Here is a 24277-nt window from a genome sequence, read left to right as displayed (position 1 = left end):
GAAAGTACCGCTTCTCGTGGTCCGGAGGATAGCGATAGTCTCTGTACCTGTCCGTGGGAGGCAAGGGATAAAGGTCAGGATGTAGGGAGGCTATAATTAGTTCGAACTTTAATGATAATAGTAATAGTGTATAAACCCCCCCCCCAAAAAAACACAAAAAAACACATTAAGAGACTTTCTATTGCTGACTGTTAACTCTTTCAAAGCCCATTTTCAAGCCCGTCATAGGACAAATGGCCGCTAGGTGGCGCTGTTTCCAGATAAAACAACAGTGTCAGCCTTTTTGGATCAAACTGTTGGACTTAGGGCTGGTGCACTGATGCACATCAAGAGCGCTTCTGATCGCTTTTTGAAAACGCTAGCGCTTTGAAAAGCGATTGGCTAATGTATGTGAATGGGATGGATCACACCAGAGCGATGTGAATTTCTCCCAAGCGCAAAAGCGGGTCCTGCAGCATTTCTGCGCTCTTCTAAGGCAATTGCAAGGGTCCATTTGCACTTGAGCGATTAGCAAGTGATTCCCGCTAATCGCCAAAGTATATGGCAGTGATCTCACTGCCGTGATTGGTGCCGATTGTCAATCGCAAAACACCTGATATGCAGCATTTTGCCGCGATTCTAGAGTGATCACAGTACAGTGTTTAAAGTGGACCCAAATTAAAAAATACAAGATTTCAGAGATAAAATCTATTTTCTAAATTATAATAATAAATATCAGCCTTTTTCAGCTGCATGATGACAAATATAAAATATTTTACATTTATTGGAGGAACTACTTCCTTCCTTTCATATTGCCGGGACAGAATCCGGCAGACTGGTGGAGTAGGAGGTGTCCGGCAAAGGAGGAATTGCTAATGGCTGCCCCCTGTATAACCCTAGCTATGAAAAGAGAAAAGAGCACTGAAATGCTCATAGGCTTGAAAGAGTGTTTATCTTTGTACGTGTTAGAATAGTGCAACTAAATATTTTTATATAAAAAAAAATGTTTTATTGGGTCCGCTTTAAAATAGTGCTGAGCATGTTCGCTCAGAATCGTGGAAGTGCGAGCAGCGATTTACTGCGATAATCTGGGTAAAATCACCTGCACAAAACGGTAGCGCTACAGTTTTGCAATTTAGCGTGAATTGGCCCTAAGTATAGGAAAGTGGAAAGTCGCTCTGAAAAGTGCTAGATCAGAGTGACTTTCCAAGCGTTTTTGTTACATAACCAGTACACTAACAGTTGTACTGCATCGGAAAAAAGGTTGCACAAAAACGCTCCAAAAATCGCTAGGCATGATTAGAAAATCGCTAGGCACATGCCTAGAATCACCTTGAAAAATCACTTCAAAAAGCGCTGAGCGTTTGCGATTAGGCAAGCGCTTTTTGGTGTGCACTGGCCCTAAGTCAGAAACTTTGATTGGTGCCAGTTCCATTGACGCACCACGTAATTTAAATATTATGTGGGCGTATTTGGAATAATCACTAGGGGCGGTCCCGTTGCTGATCTATTCGAGCACGGCATCACCCTATGTGGATCAAAGCGTTAGTCTTATGTGGATCATTAGTCTAATGCTGGGTACACACGCTACGTTTTTCAGCTCTATTTTCCACCCGATGGTTTTTTCCACTCGGTTCTGTGCTCGATTCTCTTATCTTCCGCTTGTTCTCCTTATCTTTTTCCATTCACTTCTATAAGAAATCGAGGGCATTATCGATCGGAAGGAATATTGGACATGTCGGAAATTATCTATCGAATCCATCTATCGGGAGGGAAAACTTATGGTGTGTATTAGTGCATTAGTCCAACACTTTGATCCCTTCCAGCACCATGCTGCAGGGGGCAGGGCTACAGCGTGCAAGCCGACAGCGGCCCCGCCCTCCCCCTGACGCTGGGTATACTACTCGTGTGAGGAGGTACAGCCCCTCCGGATCTCTGACGCTGCAGCACTCCCTTGATCACCTCCATCCACGGGGACGGCATCGGTGACCCAGAAATTGTATTGGAAAGGGTTAAAATGTGAGTTTGCCGAGTCAGACTCAGAACAAGCCTGCAGCCCAAAGGGTCAGAACACCTAATCTGCCCTCTGGTTCTGTGAAAGCTATTCACAAAAATATCAAAGTGGACCTATTCCACAATTGCTTACAAAATGAGTATAAAGACCCTTTGTGCACTCATACATACACAGAGAGGTAAGGGATACGTGAAGTGACATGCAATATGAGGAGATGAATGTGCATGCACAGTACCAGTCCTATATAGAACTAGGCTGTGTTCCTTTTTCCTCACTGTAATAAGGGTTAAGAACCCAGGGGACAGTTTCTCTGCGATCGAAATAAAGTGGTTTTAAAGTGTACCAGAGATCTTAAAAACAAAAGATTTGATACTTACCTGGGGCTTCCTCCCACCCCGCAAACACAAATTTCGAAATAACTGCGTTTCTGGAATTTTAACACAAGTAAATATCTACTGGCGTGGTGCGCACTTAAATATCCGATGCAAGATAGACCTGAAAAAAATCCCAAACAAAGCAGCGCTCCAGATCTCAATACGCGGCAGTCAAACCTGATAAATGTCCATTCAAATTCAATAGAAGTCCCTTTATCTACACCTCAGTGGATCACCAGGATTCTTCAACACGACATGTAGATAAAAACACAAAGAAGGCATATAATATAACTTCGTTTGGAATCTCTATAATCACCACCACCGTTATTCTATACTGATAACCGTGAGAGTTTTTAACCATTAACACACCACTGGTGGGCACCTTGACACACCCCCTCCATGTCTGCACTCACGCATTATACAGTGTTGGGTCCCCGGGGGACCCAACACTGTATAATGCGCTGTTATCAAGTCTTCAAAGTGTGAGTGCACTCTGGTTTTTTAACCTTTTAAAAATAAATGGTTTTACACTATAGAGCTTTTTTGGTCCCGCAGTTCATTTGACTGGGAAGCGGAAGGTGGATTGTGGATCTTGCTCAGTGACCCCCGTTTGCTGTAAATCTTGTCTCCGGAGATCTAAGGAGGTCCACTGGGTGAGTGCAGACACGGAGGGGGTGTGTCAAGGTGCCCACCAGTGGTGTGTTAATGGTTAAAAACTCTCACGGTTATCAGTATAGAATAACGATGGTGGTGATTATAGAGATTCCAAACGGAGTTACACTATATGCCTTTGTGTTTTTATCTACATGTCGTGTTGATCTTAAGCGGAGTCTATACAAGAAGAATCCTGGTGATCCACTGAGGTGTAGATAAAGGGACTTCTATTGAATTTGAATGGACATATCAGGTTTGACTGCCGAGTATTGAGATCTGGTGCGCTGCTTTGTTTGGGATTTTTTTCACCCCGCAAACACGTCTGAGTCCCTTGCCGTCCTCCTGCAGTCTGCCGTTCTGCTGTGATCAGCCCTGGTAACTGGCTCAGTCGGGATCAGTCTGGGTCTTCTTTGCATGCGCGGACCTATTGCGCATGCGCAGTAGGCCTGGACTCATGGGACTGAGTAAGTTACCGGGGCTGATTGCGGCTTAACGGCAGACTGCGGGAGGACGCGTTTATGGGGCGGAAGGAAGCCCCTGGTAAGTATCAAATCTCTCATTTTTAAGATCTCTGATTTACTGTAAGGCTATGTTTCCACTGTAGGGTGACATTTTTGCCTGCAAAAAATCATATAAGATTTTTCTGATTGGTGAAAATTCGCATGTAAATTGGTATGCGTTTTTAACTTTAAGCGTTTTCATATACGAAAATTCGCATTAGTTAAATATAAATAATCTGCCTAGTAACAGCTCAGTCATGACTGCTGACATCTTCCTGTAACCATGGATCTAATGCAAATTTTTGGGCAAATAACACGAAAATTCGCATTGCCTATACAAAGCATTGTACGTGAATTGTCCGAAAAAATGATACAGGACCTCAGATTTTTTTCACGCGTACGAAAATTCGCATTGAATGTAAACAGCCCCATTCACTAACATTAGTTGCAAAATCAATGCAAATTTTCTGAGAGAAAAATCTGACACAAAACGCACAAGTGGAAACAAGGCCTAAGGGCAAGATTAGCCATACACTTATTGATTGCCATCTGATGTGGAAACCGATCAAAGCCTCCCTGATCAGATAGGGATCGATTCATACTACACATAGCCCATCAATAAACCACAGCGTTGCACTGTTTGATGCACTGTTTGATGCACTGTTTGATGCACTGCAACGCTATTGCCATCAATTGACTCCTGCCCTGATCTGATGGAAAAGATTCATCCTGTCCAATCTAAGCCAGAATTGTAAAATGAAATGAAAGGAATCAAATGATTGGACATGTTGGGGCAATAGATGTCTGGCAGATTCTAACACAGTAACCAAATCTGCTGGGAATTGGGTGGGAAAATCAATAAGTGAATTTTTAGCTTTACTCTCACTGATAACCAGTTAGGGTTGGGGACTGTGTGGCTGAGAAAAAAACATTTGAATGCAGGCAACAGGTGATAAGAGTTCAACAGTGCAAGTTTGGTCTGTATGGGAGCTGATCATGAAAAACTACCCTCTATGTGCCTGAGAGCAGTAGCTTAAGGATAATGGTTGCTATGGTGTCCATTGTCAGGGGAGGCCCAGTGTGAGTAGAAGGCCAGTGATAAGATGGTGTATGGTGGGCCCTCTGAGGTGCAGAGTAGAGCAAGTAGAGCATAGGAAAGAAGTTATTGACTTCCTCAGGCTGTACCAGTGATCTACTGTCTCCAAACATGCTCATCTCCATTACTCCATGGCCTCTTGTCACATGACCCTCCAGGTTTTTCTAGCTGCCTGTTATAGTGCAGCAGTCCCTCTTCTCTCACCCTTCCAAAAGCCCCATGACTTGTACTTCTGCCTCTGATCTAATGGTAAAGATTTAGCCCTCTTTCACAGCAGGACGCTGCGGTTTGATGCAACGTTAAAGTCACAACGCAAATTACAACGCAACGCCCCAAAAAAGTCGCAACCCCGTTATCGTCGCATACAGTAGGGCATACAGGCAATGAAAAGTATGCTTCCAGGTCATTAATGAGCATGTGCAAACAGTCCAACGTAGCTAATAATGTGTATAACGCACAGCATGCAGCACTCTCTAATAATGCTACACGTTAACGCAACGTGTGCACTGTGAATGTTGCAGATTTAGTTTTGCTGTGCGTTAGTCTGCGTTGGAACATTTTCTAACGTGTGACTTTAACGTCGCACTGTGAAAGAGGCCTTACACATCTTTTCTGCTCTGCCATCCCAGTACTAAATGACTACTAGGATCAGCTGAATGTGAGTCCTGTTGGATCCCAGCTCTTCTGTGTAAAGGAAGTGCAGTCTTTCCCTCTATTGCATCATCCCCTGGTCTCTGCACCAATGCAGAATGGTCAAGACGCCCTCCTGTACCTATATAATGGAGACCATCTAGGCTCAAGAGGACTTTATTACACAGCCCTGTAGGAAGAAGATCAGCAAGGCTGTACTGATGCCACCTGGCTGTTGGATCAGTTTCCCCCCTAAAAGGATGCATTCCAGTGTATAGAGAGAATAGATGAGAGGAACGTCAGGCAGATGGTCCTTCAAACCTGCACAGGGTGATGTTCATGTCGTTCTCTGTGGGCATGCTGATGTTCTTGAAGTCGGACACGCTGAACACAGACAGGCTGCTGTTAATGTAACCAGACATGGGGACCTCCTCGTTTTCAGTGTAGGCGTAAGTGTAGACCATACGCGGGATCATGTCAGAGGTGAAGGCCACAATAAAAGCCTAAGAAGACAAGAATAAAAGCAAGAATGGTTATAGTTAGGGGTGATCAATGAGAGGCAAATCATTTCAAGTTGGCACAGCACTATGCAAATTTTGTATGCAATTTTTTTGCAGCTAGAAAATGAACCAATCAAATCCTGCTAAGGTAAAATCTGATTGGTCCATTTTCAAGCTGCATAAATTTGCTTACAAAATGTGCATGGTCCTGCATCAAGTCGAAATGATTTCCATCTCACTGACCATCCCCAATTATAGTTATTTGGATCATAGCATAGCTTGAAAAAAAAATACTATCTATACTCTACTATACTCTACCTATGTAGAGTAAAGGCTCTAGATCCCGTACAGCTTTCCAGGTACTTGCTCTTATTTGACCAACTGGCCGAATATGCCTTCAGGAAGCCTCGCAAAAGGCTTCAGAAGTGCTTGCATCCCCGAGTACTCTCCCGAAGACTATCACACCCGTACAGCACTATGCGGGCATCTTTGGAAGTACTCGGGGATGCGAATGCTTCCGAAGCCTACCAAGGACTTTCATGGGGCAGTGGAACGAGATGACGGAGAAAGGATATAGGGCAGGGATGTCAAACCCAATCACGCAAGGGGCCAAAATATAAAATGTAGTCTAAGTCGCGAGACAACTTTATTAAGAATAAGCATTGATTGATCGATCTGTCTCGAATTAAGCGGTGTTTGGTAAAATTTGCAATAATTCAGCTATAGGTGAACATTTGTGGTTACCCACAATGCACAACTACTGAATATGCAAATTATCTCTTTTCGCCCCTGTAAGCCAGACAAGCATCCAGAACCGCTGGTGTATAGCAAGCCTATAGCTTGTGTAACTATAGCGACTGCGGGAGGGCCTGGGAACCTACTCTTAACCGCCTTTAATATTTACCTGCTCCATTGCTGCTTTGAGTGCTGAAGATCTTCTCTGATCTTCCTGACAGCCACACCCTCTATGCTGCATACCTCTGCCTCTTGAAGGATGCCATGTGATCAGGAACTGGAGGTATGGAAGCACAGAGCGTGTGGCTGTCGGGAAGAACTGAAGAGACCAGACACAGTGCTGGAGCAGGTAAATACTGCCTTGTTCTGCTAAGCTTCTCTGCTATGTGGGGACATGGTGCCCGGGATGTAGGTGTGTGCGGTTTACTACCCACTGGGGCGAAGTGGTTAAACGGAACCTGTCAGAGCAGCTGTTGCTTTGTGAACCTGAGGCTTCCATCCAGTGACTGAAGGTGCGGTTGCTCTCACAGATTCTCATTCAGCTATTTCCAGTACTCTCTCTTCATTCATTTTCTCCTGTATAGTATTAAACACGTCACATGTGTGAAGACTCTAAGCTTCTTTCATGGTTTTAATGGCTTGGTTTATTTTTCCCACCGAAAGCCAAGACGAAGAGGGGCTGGTCCTCTTTATATACTTACGTTGGTCACCACTGAAAGAACGGCCAGTCCATTTAGGATCTCTTCCCACACTCCGATGCTGTGGGCCTTGGCGGCAAATGGGCGCCTGAACTGCGTGGTCAGCTTCCAAGAGTCAACGCGTATTTCCAAGATGTTATTCAGAAGGGCCAGAAGAGGAGCCAGCGGGAAGGAGGCCACAAACAGTGTAATGAACCCGAACTGGATTACTAGAATATAACAATATAAGAATAACACGAGAGTCACAGTTTGTGTTGTGGATGGACAATATTTAAGGGGAAATCTAGCTTTTCTATCGTACAACAAAGAATATATATGTGGGATTTCTAAGAACATCACACAAGAAAGTCAACAGGGTCAATGTATGAGATGAAGGGGTTGTCATTTAACCTCATGCTTATCACCAATAATCATGCTGCGCCAAACTTATCCCTGTCCAATTCTTTACTAGACCTGTTATGCTGGGAATACACGATGAGATTTTCAGCAGATTTACTGTCCGATCGCTTTTCCCATCATTTTTCTGATCGATCCCCATTCACTTCTATGAGAAATTGATCAGAAAAATGATCAAAAACCAGATCGGACATGTCGGAAATTATCTATCGAACCATCTATCTGCCAAAAAAATCTCATGCCGTATTGCCAGCATTATGGTACCATTACTACCTGAAGACAATGTGTATAGAGAACTGAAGAATGGTAATGTGCAAAAGGGTCAACGTATGACATAAAGGAGTTGTCTTCTACATTGGTGCGTACCACTCCTAATCCTGCTGCTCCAGACTGATCCCTGGCACAATACTTGAGCTTTTATGGTGCCATCACTTTCTGAAGACTATCTCTATGTAGAACTGAAGAGTGGTAATGTGCAGAAGGTCAACATGGTCAATGTATGACATAAAGGAGTTGTCTTCTACTCTGGTGCTTACCATTACTTATCCTGCTGCCCCAGACTCACCCCTGCACAATTCTTTACTAGCCCGGTTATGGTGAGATCACTTTCTGAAGACCATCTCTATGTAGAACTGAGGGGTGGTAATGTGTAGAAGGTCACAATGGTCAATGTATAAGATAAAAGGGGTTGTCTTTTACTCTGGTGCTTATCAACACTTATCCTGCAGCCCCAGACTTATCCCTGCACAATTCTTTTCTAGATCGGTTATTGTGCAATCACTTTCTGAAGACCATCTCTACGTGATACCTGAAACCATTCCTCTTACCCATTTCAAGGTACTCGTAGAAAAGTCCCAACCCTTTAAACTCCTGCAGGTCATAGTCCTGCTCCCAGCGGCTATACAGGCTTTCTGGACTGTTCTTTGCTCTGCGACGTCCCCACCAGTTCATGATCCATCTGTAAAACAAAATGGTGCTACTACAGGCACTCCGGAACAAAAATACACTCCAACTGGAAAGACGCAACCCAAAATCCACTTCAATGATCAGATGACTGGACTGAACGAGAGTTAGATGTGAATTCTGCTGCGGAGTGGGAATGTAAATTTACAGCAAATTGTATGCAGCCTGGAATCTGGCCAATGAAAATCAACAGGAAGTGTATATGATTGGCTCGATAGGAAGCTGCATACATTGTGTAGGAAATGTACATGCACAACAGAATTCTTAGATTCTCACTGATCATCCCTTTAACAGACCAATCGAAAACAACTAATAATGATCTTCGAGCAGACAGTCAGTGATCGGACGTTCTGGAAAAAGTGACCAATCATGCACTTGCAGGACTGTATTTAAAGTTTGGGCCCGAGTGCTGCACATGATTAGGGGGGAGTGAAGGAAAGAGACATTGCGGCTCACAACAGATTGACTTCCGGCAGACGGGGTAAGAAGGGGACAATCTTCGGTGATGCACCAGGGCTGCTGTACGTATGCCAATTCTCGACAGAAACTCCTCGACTTGTAACAGGAAGATTGGGCACCGGAGGTGTCATGGGAGTTTGGGCGCCCCAATGTTAATACTGGCCATCAATTAATATTTGGGCGCCAGGGCCACCCGCTATACAAACTGCGGCTACGCTATTTTCTCGGACGCCTCCGGCAACAAAATTTCCTCTGATAGCCCATATTGACGTGAGCGACTATGGGGTGACTGAAATTTTGCGGCGCCGGATATCAAATCAAAAAATTCTCAAATAAAGTCGGTAAACAAGGCATGGTTTGCGGCGGGGGTCCGGAGGGGATAGGTGTGGGTGGGGTAAGGGAGTCAGATAGTGTTAGGCACCGGTAGAGAGAGGCCTTGTGTGAACAGGGTAAGATTTAGGCATACATTTAAAAAGGAAGCCGGGAAATTTGGGCGCAGGGTGAAGGCAAAAAATGGCTCACGTTGCGATTGCAAATTTCCTAGGTGTGTATTTAACAATTCCCCTTCCAGGCTGCTATGAACTCAGGGGTAAGATGCAACTCAGCTTCCAGCTATTGCTGGCGGATCAGTTGCACTGTACGTAATTTGGGCTTGGTCTTTTGGCGCTCCCAAATTACCCCCTGAACCCCACTATAGGCGTAATTCACATTATAGCCTATGGAGGTGCCCAATTGTCCGGAGCCCTTTTTACCTCTCTCGAAGGCTTAGCGATAGTAAAATATTGGTAACATTAACCAATATTTATATATATGAATTATCACTGCCCAATAGTCGAATATGGGTAATTTTACCAATATTCTATTAGTGGACGTTTCTGGCGACCAAATTTCCCCCGCTCCCAATTTGCATCTACGACCCTGACTGACTGTCTCGGCCGACAACATTCTAGCATGTGCGCCAGCCTTAAAGGGAACTCACGGTGAGAGGGATATGGAGGCTGACATGTTTGTTTCCATTTAAACAATTCCCATTGCCTGGCTGTTCTGCTGATCCACTGCATGTTTGTTTTTAGACCCTGAACAAGCCTGCAGATCAGACGTCAAATCTGACAAGATGAGCTGCATGCTTGTTTCAGCTGTGTGATTTAGACCCTACTGAGCAGAAAGATCAGCAGGACTGCCAGGCAACCGGTATTGTTTAAAGGGAACCTAAATTGAAACAAGGAAAAAAGTTTCAATTACCTGGGGCTTTTACCAGCCCCTTGCAGCCGCCCTGTGCCCGCGGCGTCACAGATCGAGTCACCGGTCCCCCGCTGCCACTAAGTTTTGGTCTTCTCGATTCAGCCATGTGGATGGCAACTGCGCCTGAGCGGCCCTGGCTGCGCACTGCGCACATCCTCAATCACACTCCCACCACCGGGAGCGCCCTGCGCATAACAAGAAAATCTCCTTCTGCGCATGCGTAGGACACTCCAGGAGGTGGGAGCGTGATCAAGCGGCTCCAGGAGGTGGGAGCACGCGACCACGTGGCATTTATAGAAATTATTTACAAAATAAATTAAAGTCACTCTTATCATTCTGTCAACCTAGGGCTTGATTCACAAAGCGGTGCTAACTGTTAGCACGCCTGTGAAAACCCCCTTAGCACGTCTAAACCAGCTTTTCGCGCGCAAAACTTTATGCGCGTAAAATGTTACGCGCGCACTGCACAGAGCGCTCTGCGCGAAGTGCCCATTAAAGCCTATGGGACTTAGCACGTGCATAGGACTTTGCACGCGTAAAATTTTGCGCGCGATCTGATTGAGAAATCCGGTGCTAACCTACTTAGCACCCTGGTTAGCATGTCTAAAGACTTTAGACGTGCTAAGTAGGTTAGCACCGCTTTGTGAATCAAGCCCCTAGTGCTTTCGTTTAACCCATCCAGACACTCCACCTAGTGGTTATAAATCTGCATACAAAAAGTAGAACTGAAAACTGATAGAGGCTGTATTCACCTAGACCAGGCATGGGCAAACTTGGCCCTCCAGCTGTTAAGGAACTACAAGTCCCACAATGCATTTGCCTTTAGGAGTTATGACTGTGGCTGTAAGACTCCTGCAATGCATTGTGGGACTCGTAGTTCATTAACAGCTGGAGAGCCAAGTTTGCCCATGCCTGACCTAGACAGAAGCATAATTATAGGGAAAGCAGTCATGGTAGCAACAAGGGCACCCAGAGATGTTACATAGTTACATAGTTATTTTGGTTGCAAAAAGACATACGTCCATCGAGTTCAACCAGTACAAAGTACAACACCAGCCTGCTCCCTCACATATCCCTGTTGATCCAGAAGAAGGCGAAAAAACCCTTACAAGGCATGGTCCAATTAGCCCCCAAAGGAAAAAATTCCTTCCCGACTCCAGATGGCAATCAGATGAAATCCCTGGATCAACATCATTAGGCATTACCTAGTAATTGTAGCCATGGATGTCTTTCAACACAAGGAAAGCATCTACGCCCCCTTTAAATGCAGGTATAGAGTTTGCCATTACTACTTCCTGTGGCAATGCATTCCACATCTTAAGCACTCTTACTGTAAAGAACCTTTTCCTAAATAAATGGCTAAAACGTTTTTCCTCCCTGCGCAGATCATGTCCTCTAGTCTTTTGAGAAGGCCTAGGGACAAAAAGCTCATCCGCCAAGCTATTATATTGCCCTCTGATGTATTTATACATGTTAATTAGATCTCCTCTAAGGCGTCTTTTCTCTAGACTAAATAAATCCAGTTTAACCTTTTTTGGTAAGTGAGACCTTCCATCCCACGTATCAATTTTGTTGCTTGTCTCCGCACCTGCTCCAAAACTGCAATATCTTTCCTGTAATGTGGTGCCCAGAACTGAATTCCATATTCCAGATGTGGCCTTACTAGAGAGTTAAACAGGGGCAATATTATGCTAGCATCTCGAGTTTTTATTTCCCTTTTAATGCATCCCAACATTTTGTTAGCTTTAGCTGCAGCGGCTTGGCATTGAGTACGATTATTTAACTTGTTGTCAATGAGTACTCCTAAGTCCTTCTCCAAGTTTGATGTCCCCAACTGTATCCCATTTATTTTGTATGGTGCTAGACAATTGGTACGACCAAAATGCATGACTTTACATTTTTCAACATTGAATTTCATCTGCCATGTGGAAAGTTTATAGTTACACTCCTACATACATTGACAGCAGTGAGAGCTGCAGGGTGTTTGCAGGCCAGCTTATCCCTTTAGCAGCCAATTTATTTAGAAGCTTGCAAGTGCTCCAGGCTGATTTATTTTAGCACCTTTTTTAAGATGTATTCTTTGTTACATTTCCCTACTTCTAATTAGTACTGCTGTAATGTATATTTATGGCCACTTGTCACTAGGGGGCAGTGTGAGGCAATAACAGAGGACTTCTGCTTTCAGTTTCTATATTTTCTGCTAGCTGAGAGAGATCAAAGCATTCCAAGAATTTACAACACAACGAGTTCTGCCGACTGAGGTCAAATGCAATGCACTTATCTCAAACAAACTCTATTGAAGCTGCTAATGGGTTATAGGACACCTGAAGTGAGGGGGATATGCAGGGCCGGCGCTACCATTAAGGCAAAGGAGGCAGCTGCCCCAGGGCCCCAGAGCTTGTAGGGGCCCCCAGTGGCTACAAGAGGAAAAAATTTTTTTTTAAATCGGCCTTATAGTTTTTGAGAAAATCGATTTTAAAGTTTCAAAGGAAAAAAACAAATACACATTTAAAAACCTGCCGACTTTAATGGCTAATAGCAAATCCACCTTAAATGCTAGAAACCCTAAATTTGCAGGATATGTTAAGGAGATCATTAGGAATAAGAGGAAACAACAATTTTTCAAAAAGACCTTATAGTTTTTGAGAAAATCGATTTTAAAGTTTTGAATGAAAAAAGTATACTTTTAAATGCGGTAAATGTCACTTTTAGTAGCAAACCTAACGGTAGTGTAATTTTACATGCATCAAACGAAAGCGCAATAAATTTCCTGACGGGGTCTCCAGGGGGTCTATACACAGCCACAGCGCTTTGGCCAGGGATCGCTATACAGCCGCAATATGGCTGTATGAAGATCCCTGGCATTTTTTCCTATTTTCCCAATTTTTTTTTTATGTTTAGAGTGTGGGAATAAAAAAAAAAAAAATAAATTATGTGGGATCCCCCCTCCTGAAACTTTTTAACCCCTTGTCCCCCATGCAGGCTAGGATAGCCAGAATGTGGAGCTCCAACCGATTGGGACTTCACACCCTGACTATACCAGCTGCAAAAAAGGTCCCCTAATGCCGATTTTTGTTCCGGGGTATATGTTGGGGGGGCCCGCAAGGTTTATTTTGCCCTGGGGCCCCATTGTTGCTTAAACCGGCCCTGGGGATATGGATGATGCCATTTGCATTTCCTTTTAAATAATGCACATTGCCTGGCTGTCCTGCTGCTCCTCTGCCTCTAATGCTTTTAGCCATAGCCCCTGAACATGCATGCAAATCCAAAGCCCTGACTGAAGTCAGACTGGATTAGCCACATGCTTGTGTCAGGAGTGCGATTCAGACACTAGTGATGTCAGAAAGATCAGCAGGGCAGCCAGGCATCTGGTATTGTTAAAAAGGAAATTAATATGGAGCCCACCAGATCCCTCCTCCTTGCATGTAGATCTCGGTGAGAGGCAGCTGCCCACTAGATATTACTCCTATATAAAGCGGGTTGGCTGCCATTCACTACCATTACATAGCTACTGCATGATTGGCAACTGAACCGCACAGCAAGTGAACCGTTCGGCAGACTTTGTGAATTGCCCCTGAAGTATATAAAAAAAAAATATCAAAAACCATTCACCCCAAAAAGACTTTACTTACGGAACAAAGGCCTCTTGAATGTTCCCCCAGATTTGCTTTCCAGCCATCACAATGGTCAGCTGGGTGGTGAGCTCAATGAGGCAGCCGGCGGGATCACACTGAAAAGTGGGACCAACAAACAAGCATGTATTACTATTTAGTGGCCAAAGTGGTCCAAACTTCTAGATCTTTGGCACTAGCTGTTAAAGGACAACTGAAGTGAGAAGAATATGGAGGCGGCCATATTTATTTATTTTTAAGCAATACCAGCGTATACCTGGGTGCGTGTGATGTCACACAGCCGGCCATGTTACACCAGCAACCACGTGGGGCGCGTGTATGTGGACAGAGCACGAAGCCAGCAGCGGATACAGACAAAGTATACTGCACCAGGGGCACAGTTTACATTAAGGGGGACACAGCGCAGGGAACATCGAGGCAGCGGATACGGCATCATAGATTTCATGCCGAAATCGATTGGGCCTGCGGTGTATGGGCAGGCAACGGATATTTCTAAGATCAGATTCAATCAGAGAGAGATCTGTCTCTTGACCGATCTACCCATACACCATCTGATATGGAGTCCTTAAAGGAATACGATCAATATCCAAGTGTTCTAAAATGACAGTGTGCAAATAATGTCTAAGCAGCTGTGTAAACATTTTTCTACTTTTCATGTTAAAGATCAGAGGCAAAAGCTTTAATTGATTGAGTAGGATTTAGCTATATTGGGACAAATCAATTGCAGAAGGGGCGTCTGCTTCAATGCACAGCCAGAGTTGCTTATCAGGCTACAGAAAGCAAATATCAAACATATCAAACTCTGAAAGCTAAAACAGTATGAAAAGCTGTGACAATTACAAATGATTATAATAAGTTTCCTTTGCTCTCTTCAGACACTTAAGTCAGAAACACAGGACACAGAAGCTGCAGCTGTTGGGAGCTTTCTCTCTCACACACAGTTACACACAGGGTTAACTGATCAAGTGTGAGGGGAATTTCCCCTTTCCTCATGGCTCATTCTGCTGTCAGTTTTGGCATCAGTAAAGTTTGAAAGTATTTTGATAACAGTAAACAAAGAGGTTGCTAGTGAAATGTATACACCAGTACTTAGCAGCACTTCCCAAACAATTCCCGCCTCAAATGAAAAAAATATGTAGATCGATAGTGTTCCTTTAAAGGACCACTGTCGAGAAAATCTTAAAATGTAATATATATATATATATATATATATATATATATATATATATATATATATATATATATATATATATATATATATATATATATATATATATATATATATATATATATATATACACATACACACACACAAATAAGAAATACATTTCTTCCAGAGTAAAATGAGCCGTGCATTACTTTTCCTCTATGTTGCTGTCACTTACAGTAAGCAGTAGAAATCTGACATTAATGACAGGTTTTGGGCTAGTCCATTCTGAGCATGGCCTCTATTTTATATAAAGACACTCCCTGAAAAAGATTTTTTTACAAAGATGCTGTCTAGCCTTTCTACCGTACACTTTTTTGGCAATTGGATGGAGCAACTGCCTCTCACTGCTTTTGAAAATAAAGAAATCCCCCAGAATCCCCTGTGAAGAGATGGACTAGTCCATAACCTGTTGGTTCTGTAAGATTTCTACTACTTACTGTAAGTGACAGCAACATAGGAGAAAAGTAATTTATGGCTCATTTTACTCTGGGAGAAATGCACTTCCTATCTGTATATGTTTACATATATTTTAAATGTTAAGATTTTCACAACAGTGGTCCTTTAAGTCTAGTTCAGTTTTGGGTTCTGTTGAGCTTGAAATCATTAACAATAGATGAGGTAGCCTGTCAAGGTACATAAAGTATTTTGTTTTTACTCAGACTCAGGCTTTAGAGCATGAATTCAATTAGAGAACTAGCTATGCGAAGGAGGAATATGGCTGCCCCCTAAGTCTATCAATCAGAGCTGCAAGATGCAGACCAGACAGTAGATCAGAGACAGTGGATGTGATTTATAGACCTCTGTGTGGAGATGAGCTCTGACCAGTACAGTGTCTTCATAGCTGCAGTCAGACACTTAACTCTTACATGGCTCACACTGCCTTTCCTACACAGCTGTGCAAATTTCACTGAAGAGCTGTCCTTGCAGTGCTATGACAGATGACAGTGACTGTGTGAATGCATTTAAAGAGGCGCTGTCAGCCATACTATCTCAGAAAAAAAACACATATATAAGTAGATAAATACTTGCTCTACTTGCATAACAGATGTAGTGCACTGTCCACGTTTTGATTTTAGTGATTTTTCTACAGTAAAAAGAGACAATCCTTAGCATTTCCTATTTTAACTGTGGCTATTTTGAAGCCAATCCTGATGTCATTTCCTTCCTTACTCTCCTCTGCCTGATTGTGTATGCATTGCCCACCTTCCACTATAGAAAGTGCATTGCCTCAGCATGAGAAATATTGGCAGATCAGAGAGGAACAGGGGTGAGGGAGGGGAAAACAGGAGGAAAATAGGCTTCAGCCAATCAGGCTGCATTAGTTAAGTGTGAGGGGAAAGTAGAGAAGCAAAAAAAGGATAACCCAGCATGCCCTGCAACTTCCTTTGTGTGTACCAAATAAGAGTCAGGTAAACTGGGGAATTATCATTTATCAACAAGAAAAGCAATAGTGATTTTAACTTTTGGATTGCCTGATTAGCATCCTTATTACTTGATTACCAGATAAAAATAAAGAATTGATTTTTGATTTTATGCCCGACAGTTACACTTTAAAGTATAACTGTTGGGCATAAAATCAAAAATCAATCCTTTATTTTTATCTAGTAAACAAGTAATAAGGATGCTAACCAGGCAATCCAAACGTTATAATCTCTATTACTTTTCTTGTTGATAAATGATCATTCCCCAGTTTACCTGACTCTTATTTGGTACACACAAAATTTTGGTACACAGAAAGGAAGTTGCAGGGCATGCTGGGTTGTCCTTTTTTGCTTCTGTACTTCCGCTCAGACTTAACTAATGCAGCCTGATTGGCTGAAGCCTCTTCCCCTCCCACAACTCTGTTCCTCTCCGATTGGCCAATATTTCTCATGCGGAGATGATGCACTTTCAATAGGGAAGGGCGGGCAATACATACACAATCAGGGAGATGAGAGTAAGGGAGGAAATGACATCAGGATTGACTTCAAAATAGCCACAGTTAAAATGAGAAATGCTAAGAAGAATTTTCTCTTTTTACTGTAGAAAATCCACTAAAACCAAAACGTGGACAGTGCAATACATATGTTATGTAAGTAGAGCAAGTATTTATCTAATTATATACGCGTTTTTTTTTTCCTGAGATAGTATGGCTGACAGATCCTCTTAAACAATGGGGTAACACTTTCAATTTTCAAAGCCCCCCATAACTCACCTCCTCGTTCCTCCAGCGGCTAAACATGTAGCTGTAATCTCCGGGAAAGCCCACAAACTTGCCCTTGAAGAAGGCCACATAGAAACAGGAAGAGTAGTAGTTGACAAACTGGAAGAGGAACATTTTCATTGTAAGCCGGTTCTCGTACTCCAGGTGTGTCCGGGGGATCTCTGCAAGAGAATAGACGTTTACACTGTAATATGATTGGTATCCAACATGGGCACTATCTATACAAGACCATTATGTTCCGTGAGGTCAACAAGCTATTAGAAGAGAAGTGTAAACAAATTACCAGAACAGCTGAAACTCATTTCAGTCAATTGTCCCTTGTCAAAGAAGCTGATTATTCTTTTGCACTTTAGCAACTAATTCACGTGTTTAAATCTGAGATACTTGTGGTCCAAGTGGACCTGAGCTCAGAACTTCCTCTCAGCTCTAAAAGTTAAGCAATAGCAAAATAGCCTTTAAAGCGGATCCGAGATGAAAAACTAACTATAACAAGTAACTTGTCTATATATATATCTTATCTAAAGTTTAGATCGTTTACACAGCAAATCTAGCTGCAAACAGCTTCAACAGTTTATGATGATTTATTCCTGTGATACAATGAGGGCAGCCATGTTCTGTTTGTCATTACACAGGTAATCTGCAACTGCATTTCCACCCCTCAGCCTGTGAAAAATTTCACTCCCTCCTCCCCTCTGGAATCTCTGGCTAGTAACCTCCTCCTCCTGCCTAGACTGAGCTCCCATAAGCCCTTGCTACATGGGTCTGAGTGCCTTGGCATTTTAGAGAAGCTGTGGGTGAGGCTTGTTTAGTTTATAGGGAATTAGAGTATTAAAACAAAAAAATTTATTTGGCTTGAGGAATGCAAGGAACACAATTAGGCAATGAATAAAAGTTCATCTCAGATCCACTTTAAGGAGAAAAAAAAAAACATTTCTTTGTTACAACTTTCAGAACTTCTACAGAGATGCTGCAGTGTGGTTACTTCCTGGTTTGCTGGGGAGCGCAGAAAGGGTTAACCTCCAGTGTTTACACATTAGTTCAGAATTCAGCAGAGGCGGCAGAGAGCTGACAGCTCAAATTACACTGGTTCATTAATTGCAGACAAGGGATACATTTATTTACGTATAGATACTGGGCTAGGTCTCCGGGAGTTTAAAGGGGATACATTAGTCTGATAAATATAAAAATAATGCAAGTCATATGTGATTTGCCACTAAAATCACAATATTTATTAATAAAACTAAAATAAAAGACAGTCCGTTTTTTTATCTTTACTCTCCTCTTTCTTATCCCTGAACAAGCATACAGATCAGGTGTTTCTGACATTGCCAGATCTAACTAAATTAACTGCATGCTAGTTTCTGGTGTTATTCAGACACTACTGCAGCTAAATAGATCAGCTGGGCTGCCAGGAAACTAGTATTGTTTAAAAGGTACTGTACATACTCGCATATATGCCTAATTTTAAAACAACAATAACAAAAAAATGTGCTGAAAAGTTACCCTCTTGACTTATATGCAAGTCAGATTTTGTTACTGGGTCCCTGCTGTGTCCTGGCCCCCCATCCCCTGCAACTTGGTGTGCAGAGTGCGCTGCTCAGGACTACCTGTGTCCCCTGGCTTGTGGAGCGGAGCGTGCAACCAATGTGTCAGCGGTGTAATGATCAGGGATTCTTCCTGTGTGGCAATCGCTGTGTCTCATATCTATGATGCCATCTAGTGGGGCCTTGAGAGACAGCTGTATGATCCTTGGGGCACATCTGGCTATCAGGAGGGAGGCTGACTTGTACTGGGGGCACATCTGGCTACTGTGAAGGGGGCTATACTGGGGAGGTGGCTTATACGCAAGTCAATTACTTTTCCCTGGTTTCTGAGGGAAAAATGGGTGCCTTGGCTTATACGCGGGTCGGCTTATATGAGAGTATATACGGGTAATAAATATGGCGGCCTCCAGATCATTTTCACCTCAGGTTCACTTTAAAGGAGTGATCCAAGCTGTTAAAAAAAAAAGATCCACTTACTTAGGGCTTCCTCCAGCCCGTGGCAGCCGGCCTGTGCCCTCGCCGCAGCTCCGGTGGTTCCTGGTCTTCTACGCTGGCACAGCCGACCTTGCCAGGTCGGGTTCCGGGCCGGCATCCTCTGGGATCCACCGTGCGGGTCACGTGGTCTTTGCGACGTCATCAGGCGAGGTCGGCTGCGCCAGCGGAGAAAACCGTGAGCCACCGGAGCTGCGGCAAGGGCACAGGATGGCTGCTACGGGCTGGAGGAAGCTCCAGGTAAGTGGATCTTTTTTTTTTTTTTTTAACAGCTTGTATGTTTCCTTTAAGGCAAGATCATTCACCTTGTATATAGATTCCCTGGCCGTGAATGAACTCAGGAAGCCAGCGCTGCAAGCCAAAAGCTGATCACCGGGCACTTTGTTAGGAAAGTTCTGTTCAGACCAGCTCTGCTGAAGAGTGACACCTTTACATCCTTCCTTGGATTGTGACAGGGATGTGTGAGTTGTTCTCAGTGGGGGGTAAAATGTAGCAAATCCTTATTACAGCTTCACACCAAGGCTCTATAGAATGTTTCCCCTTCTGAGAAGCTCTGTACATGGACTTCAGGCCTGGTGACAAATTCCTGCCCCTCACTCACAAGGACAGAAGAGATTCCTGGACTGAACTTCAAGGGACAACAGACCTGCAGAAAAGACCACTGAAAACTACAAACGACAGACCCAAACATCTAACCAAAGGGCCAGTAACAACCACAGAAGATAGCAGACAACTAGTGAATGCAGTTTGTTGGATATTTGCGGACAGCACTTGTGTACAGCCGTGTATTTGTAAAGGGAACCTGTTACTCTATTGTGCTTAAAGAGAAAGCGTGGCCAAGAATTGAACTTCATCCCAATCAGCACCTTTTACGTGAGAAATCTATTCCTTTTCATAAATGGATCATCAGGGGGCGCTGTATGGCTGATTTTGTGGGGAAACCCCTCCCACAGGAAACTGTGAGGACCATAGTCCTAGCAATTTCCTTTCTGTGAATCCTCGTTGCATTGTGGGAAATAGCTGTTTACAGCCTTTTCCAACTGCCAAAAAAGCAAGCAGGAGCTACTTCCACTAACATCACCTGCCAGCAGTAAAAATGTCAACATGTGATAAATGCCAGAATATAAATCAGGGAGAGGAAATATTTTACAATGGGCAAACACTGACTAAATCATTTATACATAATTATTGTAAAAATGAAGCATTTTATTATTACATTATTTTCACTGGAGTTCCTCTTTAAGCCAAAGGTCAGGTGGTCAGATGTCAGTGGAAAAGCACTTTTATAGCAGGCGTTGTAATTTGGGCACCAGCTGCTGCTGATCGTTTAATTACGGTTAATATTGTATTAATATTCTACTATCTGCTAATCTGATGCCTAATCGTACCCCCCACCAATCTTCATAACAATAAACCATTATGTATGCCTAACCCCAAACCCCCTTCACCTACGTCTAACACTAACCCCCCCCTTATGGCTAACACTAACCCGCACCTATGCCTAACACTAACCCCCCCACCTATCCTTTACACTAACCCTAACATATGACTAAACACTAACCCCCCCCCCCCCCCCCCCCATCTACACATAACACTACCCCCCACACAGTGCAGTTTCTAGGCTAAAATGCACCCAGGGCGATGGTGTAAAAATTGTGCCCCCCCCGTATAGGTAGCTAGCTATTTGTCCCCCCCCCCCCCCCCCCCGAGTATAGGTGGCCAGGCATAGGCGAGCCAGTAAAGTTGCCCCCAGTGCAGGTTAGCTAGGTAGGTGCCTCCAATATAGGTAGCCAGTATAGTTGCCCCCAGCATAGGTTAGATAGGTAGGTGCCCCCAGTATAGTTTAGTTAGGTAGGTGCCCCCAGTATAGGTAGCCAGTATAGTTGCCACCTGTATAGGCTAGCTAGGTAGGTGCCCCCAATACAGGTTAGATAAGTGCCCCCAGTATAGGTTAGATAGGTAGCTGCCCCCCAGTATAGGTTAGATAAGTAGCTGCCCCCCAGTATAGATTAGGTAGCTGCCCCTCAGTATAGGTTAGATTAGGTAGGTGCCCCCAGTATAGGTTAGATAGGTAGCTGCCCCCCCAGTATAGGTTAGATAGGTAGCTGCCCCCCAATACAGGTTAGATAAGTAAGTGCCCCCAGTATAGGTTAAATAGGTAGCTGCCCCCCAGTATAGGTTAGATTAGGTAGGTGCCCCCAGTATAGGTTAGATAGGTAGCTGCCCCCCCCAGTATAGGTTAGATAGGTAGCTGCCCCCCCCCAGTATAGGTTAGATAGGTAGCTGCCCCCCAGTATAGGTTAGATAGGTAGCTGCCCCCCAGTATAGGTTAGATAGGTAGCTGCCCCCAGTATAGTTTAGATAGGTAGCTTCCCCAGAGGTTAAGTAGGTAGGTAGGTGCCCCCTCATAATGGCGGGGGGGGGGGGGGGGGAGCCGCGGGGAGGGCAGTCCGACCTCTCCCTCCCTCTCTCCGGGCCGCTCTCCATGCTCCCCCCCTCGGACTGCAGCAGAACGGGCAGGGAAGCGCTGCAGCTGCTATACACAGTTACTCACCTCCCTGGCTCCGATCGCCGCTCACTAGCCGCCGGTCTCCTCCTCTGCAATGTAGCCGCTGATACACATGCTGCTTACAGGAAGCAGCGTGTGTATCAGTGGCTACATTGCAGAGGAGGAGACCGGCGGCTAGTGAGCGGCGATCGGATCCAGGGAGGTGAGTAACTGTGTATAGCAGCTGCAGCGCTTCCCTGCCCGTTAACTTTGCTGCAGTCAGACGCGGGGGGGGAGCATGGAGAGCGGCCCGGGGAGAGGGAGGGAGAGGTTGGGCTGCCCTCTCTGTGGCTCCGCCCGCCATCACAGCGCCCCCCCTTCCTCTGCGCCCAGGGCAGCGGCACGGGCCGCACGGCCCTAGAAACGGCCCTGCCCCCACACCACTTGCACATAACACTATACCCTGCACCTACACAACACTAACCCCTTACCTACATCTAACTAGCCCCACCTACTTCTAACATGAACCCCCTACCTATGTCTAACATTAAACCCTCCCCTACGTCTAAAGGTCCGTACACACGCTATACAAATGTTGCCACAAATAAACAAGCAATGTCACGCAAGCAACTTTACCCCAACAAAGACAAACAATGTTGTTTATACACCAATATTCCAAAGGACTAAGGGCTGGTCCACACAGACGCTTTACCGTCAAGCATTCAGGACTCATCAGCTAAACGCTCCCATTCAAGTGAATGGAAGTGTTTAGCATCGCGCGGTTACCGTCGATTGCTCAAGTGCGGCGTTTCAATCCCGATTTACTGCGTCTTTTCAACCGTCCCTAGCATGTGGCTTTTCGGGTCGATCCACCGCCGCGTCTTCATGTCCCCTTGCGGGGGCGAAAACTGCCGATTGCGACGATCGCCGTACCATCGCCTCCCAAACGAGACGTCACAGGACGATGCAGCTTCCGGCCGCCCAACGCCTGTGCGAACCAACCCTTAGTAATTTAGATACTCCTCTTCCTATGACTTTTATCCTCCCCATACCCTATCCTCTAACACTAACCCTCCTACAGCGCATATAAGAGCTCAGCTACATAAATAGCCCAGCTTCTGAGACTCAGGCCAGTCGAAGCCCAATATCCAAGGCTGGCAAACAATAGCTAAACCTCGTGGCCACTGGCTGCTCACCAGCACTGATATTCAGAGCTGGTCACTGGCACTGAACTCGTGCTGTATTCTATGATACAGGCATTCTTCTAGAAACCAAGTGTAGGGAGGCAAAGACTGATGTACAATCCCAGGGAGGATAGACACAACATTGAGCAGAAGACCCTCGCGGATGAGAATTACTTCCTGCTGCACTCCCCCAAATATACTGCAACCAGGGAAACCTCCTTTAGGAAAATTGATGGATCTATTTCCAGATTCACACATATTAGAGAAAGAGAGAAAACTCTACATTCTACTAGGGCAAGAGGAATCCACAGTGACTATCGCTGCACACTGTGTCACAGCTTGCCACAGAGAGGAGGAATCCACAGTGACTATCGCTGCACACTATGTCACAGCTTGCCACAGAGAGGAGGAATCCACAGTGACTATCGCTGCACACTATGTCACAGCATGCCACAGACAGAGGAGGAATCCACAGTGACTATCGCTGCACACTATGTCACAGCATGCCACAGATTGAGAGGAGGAATCCACAGTGACTATCGCTGCACACTATGTCACAGCATGCCACAGATTGAGAGGAGGAATCCACAGTGACTATCGCTGCACACTATGTCACAGCATGCCACAGACAGAGGAGGAATCCACTTCGACAATTGCTGCACATTATGTCACAGCATGCCACCGACAGAGGAGGAATCTATAGTGACAATTGCTGCACACTACGTCACAGCATGCCACAGACTGAGAGGAGCATAAATGAACTGTAAATCTAATAAATGTCCATGGACTGCGTATGCATTGTACCCCCTACCCCACCCCCTTCTATGTCCACCATTTCCCTTGCTTTGGCAATGCCTGTATGAATCTTGGTCATGCCAATAAAGCAATTTTTGATTTGACATGTTATGCAAAGGCAGGCCTCAAGCCTCTAACTGTAGATGTCTGCCTGTCCACTGGTCCCCTTACCCATATCCGTAATCCAGATGGCCACCCTTTCATACAGGAAGTTGAGGATCATGATGATGATGAAGTTCAGGCAGGAGGCAGTCACCGATGTGGCCAGCTGAGGAGTAAGCAGTCCGCTGATGGGCTCCAAGGCATGGTTGTTCTCCATGACGCTGGCAAACGCCGCATAGACCGCCAGACGGTAGACAATGATGGCAATCACACTGGCTATGATCAGCAAGATCTGCAGGACGTGAGGGAAGAATTAGCATCGGTAATGAGGGAAACTGGATGTGAGAAACTCAAGCAAAGAGATAGACTTCTAAAGCAGCTTCACCC

The 24277-nt window shown here is 44.6% G+C and overlaps 1 protein-coding gene across 13 annotated transcripts in view; it reads right to left on the bottom strand.

Moving 5' to 3' along the window:
- ANO5 (anoctamin 5) overlaps positions 1-24277 on the bottom strand; it is a 182354-nt gene that overhangs the window by 29307 nt on the left and 128770 nt on the right. For all 13 annotated transcript variants that reach the window (XR_011024731.1, XR_011024730.1, XM_068260357.1 and 10 more), the window contains 7 exons: positions 23960-24182; positions 17277-17446; positions 13873-13970; positions 8404-8534; positions 7184-7389; positions 5569-5750; positions 1-47 (listed from right to left, as the gene is read on the bottom strand). The exon at positions 1-47 is cut by the window's left edge and continues 59 nt beyond it. Coding sequence is in view for 11 of the 13 variants with exons in the window: in XM_068260357.1 (XP_068116458.1) it covers positions 1-47; positions 5569-5750; positions 7184-7389; positions 8404-8534; positions 13873-13970; positions 17277-17446; positions 23960-24182 (1057 nt within the window). In the remaining 2 variants the exon portion in view is untranslated. The remainder of the gene's footprint in view (positions 48-5568; positions 5751-7183; positions 7390-8403; positions 8535-13872; positions 13971-17276; positions 17447-23959; positions 24183-24277) is intronic.

The sequence above is a fragment of the Hyperolius riggenbachi genome, chromosome 11, assembly GCF_040937935.1.
Source record: "Hyperolius riggenbachi isolate aHypRig1 chromosome 11, aHypRig1.pri, whole genome shotgun sequence".
NCBI classification, from domain to species: Eukaryota; Metazoa; Chordata; class Amphibia; order Anura; family Hyperoliidae; genus Hyperolius; species Hyperolius riggenbachi.
This window is presented reverse-complemented; position numbering and strand designations above follow the sequence as displayed.